We start from the raw sequence: 1,314 nt of genomic DNA, 5'->3' as shown, positions 1-1,314 counted from the left end.
ATTCCATCTCGATGACGTACACTAGTTCGGATGTCCTTGAATCGAGGTGGTGCTGACTCCTCTTTGCTGTGATCTTTTTCTTCATCTTTATTAGCTGTAGATTCACCACGGCCGCGACCCTCTTGGGTCTCTTGAGTACGCTCTTTCTCAACTTCAGCCATGATTTCCTCTAGTCGTTTGTACTGTGACGATTGCAGTTCGTTCTCATCGCCACTCGACTGCGCATCGGCGTCACTATCCGCCTCGTTGAGCACTTTTTTGCCGGTTATGGAAGCCATCACAGCCTTGAGCGCTAAATCTTCCTCAAACAGTTTCTTCTTTTCTGCTTCTATTCGTTCTTGTAGTTCCTTTTCTCTCTCGCGTTCTGATCGCTCAAGCTGTTCATGGTACAACTTTTTAGCTGCTCGATCGATGACGCTTAAAGAGTCATCAGTCTCACGAATAAGCCGAAGCAAACCTGCACTAGGGTGGTTAGCTGTACTACTCTTTTTCCGCTCATAATTGGCACCTCGAACTGTTGCATAAAGTTTTCTTTGGGGCCCGAGCACCAAAAAACTCTCCAACTCTGACTCTTCATCGGAATTCGGACCATTCTTTACACTCCCTTCAGTTTCTTTCGTACTATGTGAAGGTGTTACTTCTTTGGTCTCATCATTGCTTCGAGCGGAGCCTTCTTCGTTATCATTCATCTCTTCCCCGTAATGTTCAGTCAAGTTGACAAACTGTTGGTTTCTTCGCAACTGGGGCGAAGCTGAAGTTGGCGACACTGCTGATGGTGATGAACTTGAGGAGCTCGACGATGATGAACTCGATGACGCTGCTCTCATTGTTTGTTTGTCAGGTGTTATCTTACTTTGTTGTTGAACAGGCCACACAACCCCAATGCTGTGAACTCCAATCGATCGAATATCTATTTCTTCGCCATCACCATTGACATCGTACATTCCAAAGAAATCTAATGCACCGACGGATACCTGATTATGTTGTACATCTTTCCGGGTTGCACTAGTAAACTCTGTGATATCGCGTTCTCTTGAAGAAGTCTCAGCATGTCTGCTGACAGATCGATTACTTCCAGTCTCACTGTCGCGATTAATGTCATCGTATTCACCTTCCTCTCCATCGTTTTCATCATGTTCATGCTCAGATTGTTCTAAACGAACGCCATCGTCGGCCAGCGCAGTGCTTGGCTTTTCACTTGTCGGTTCTGGGAATCTATGACTAGCATGCTCGGTGACGTCATATGTTTCGAGAATGACGCTCTGCCCCCCAATCTTTTTTGATGACTTCATAGTAGCAGTATTGCCCGTTCGG

At 46.0% G+C, this 1,314-nt stretch overlaps 1 protein-coding gene across 2 annotated transcripts in view; it reads right to left on the bottom strand.

Annotated features, from left to right (window-relative positions):
* PPTG_22351 overlaps positions 1-1,314 on the bottom strand; it is a gene marked incomplete at its 3' end in the record, with an annotated part of 7,921 nt that overhangs the window by 2,929 nt on the left and 3,678 nt on the right. For both annotated transcript variants that reach the window (XM_008903392.1, XM_008903391.1), the window contains one exon: positions 17-1,207. In XM_008903392.1, the coding sequence (XP_008901640.1) occupies positions 17-1,207 (1,191 nt within the window). The remainder of the gene's footprint in view (positions 1-16; positions 1,208-1,314) is intronic.

Source organism: Phytophthora parasitica (assembly GCF_000247585.1).
Source record: "Phytophthora parasitica INRA-310 unplaced genomic scaffold supercont2.15, whole genome shotgun sequence".
Classification (NCBI taxonomy): Eukaryota; Oomycota; class Peronosporomycetes; order Peronosporales; family Peronosporaceae; genus Phytophthora; species Phytophthora nicotianae.
Note: the sequence above shows the minus strand (reverse complement) of the source record. Positions and strands in the feature narration are given on the sequence as shown.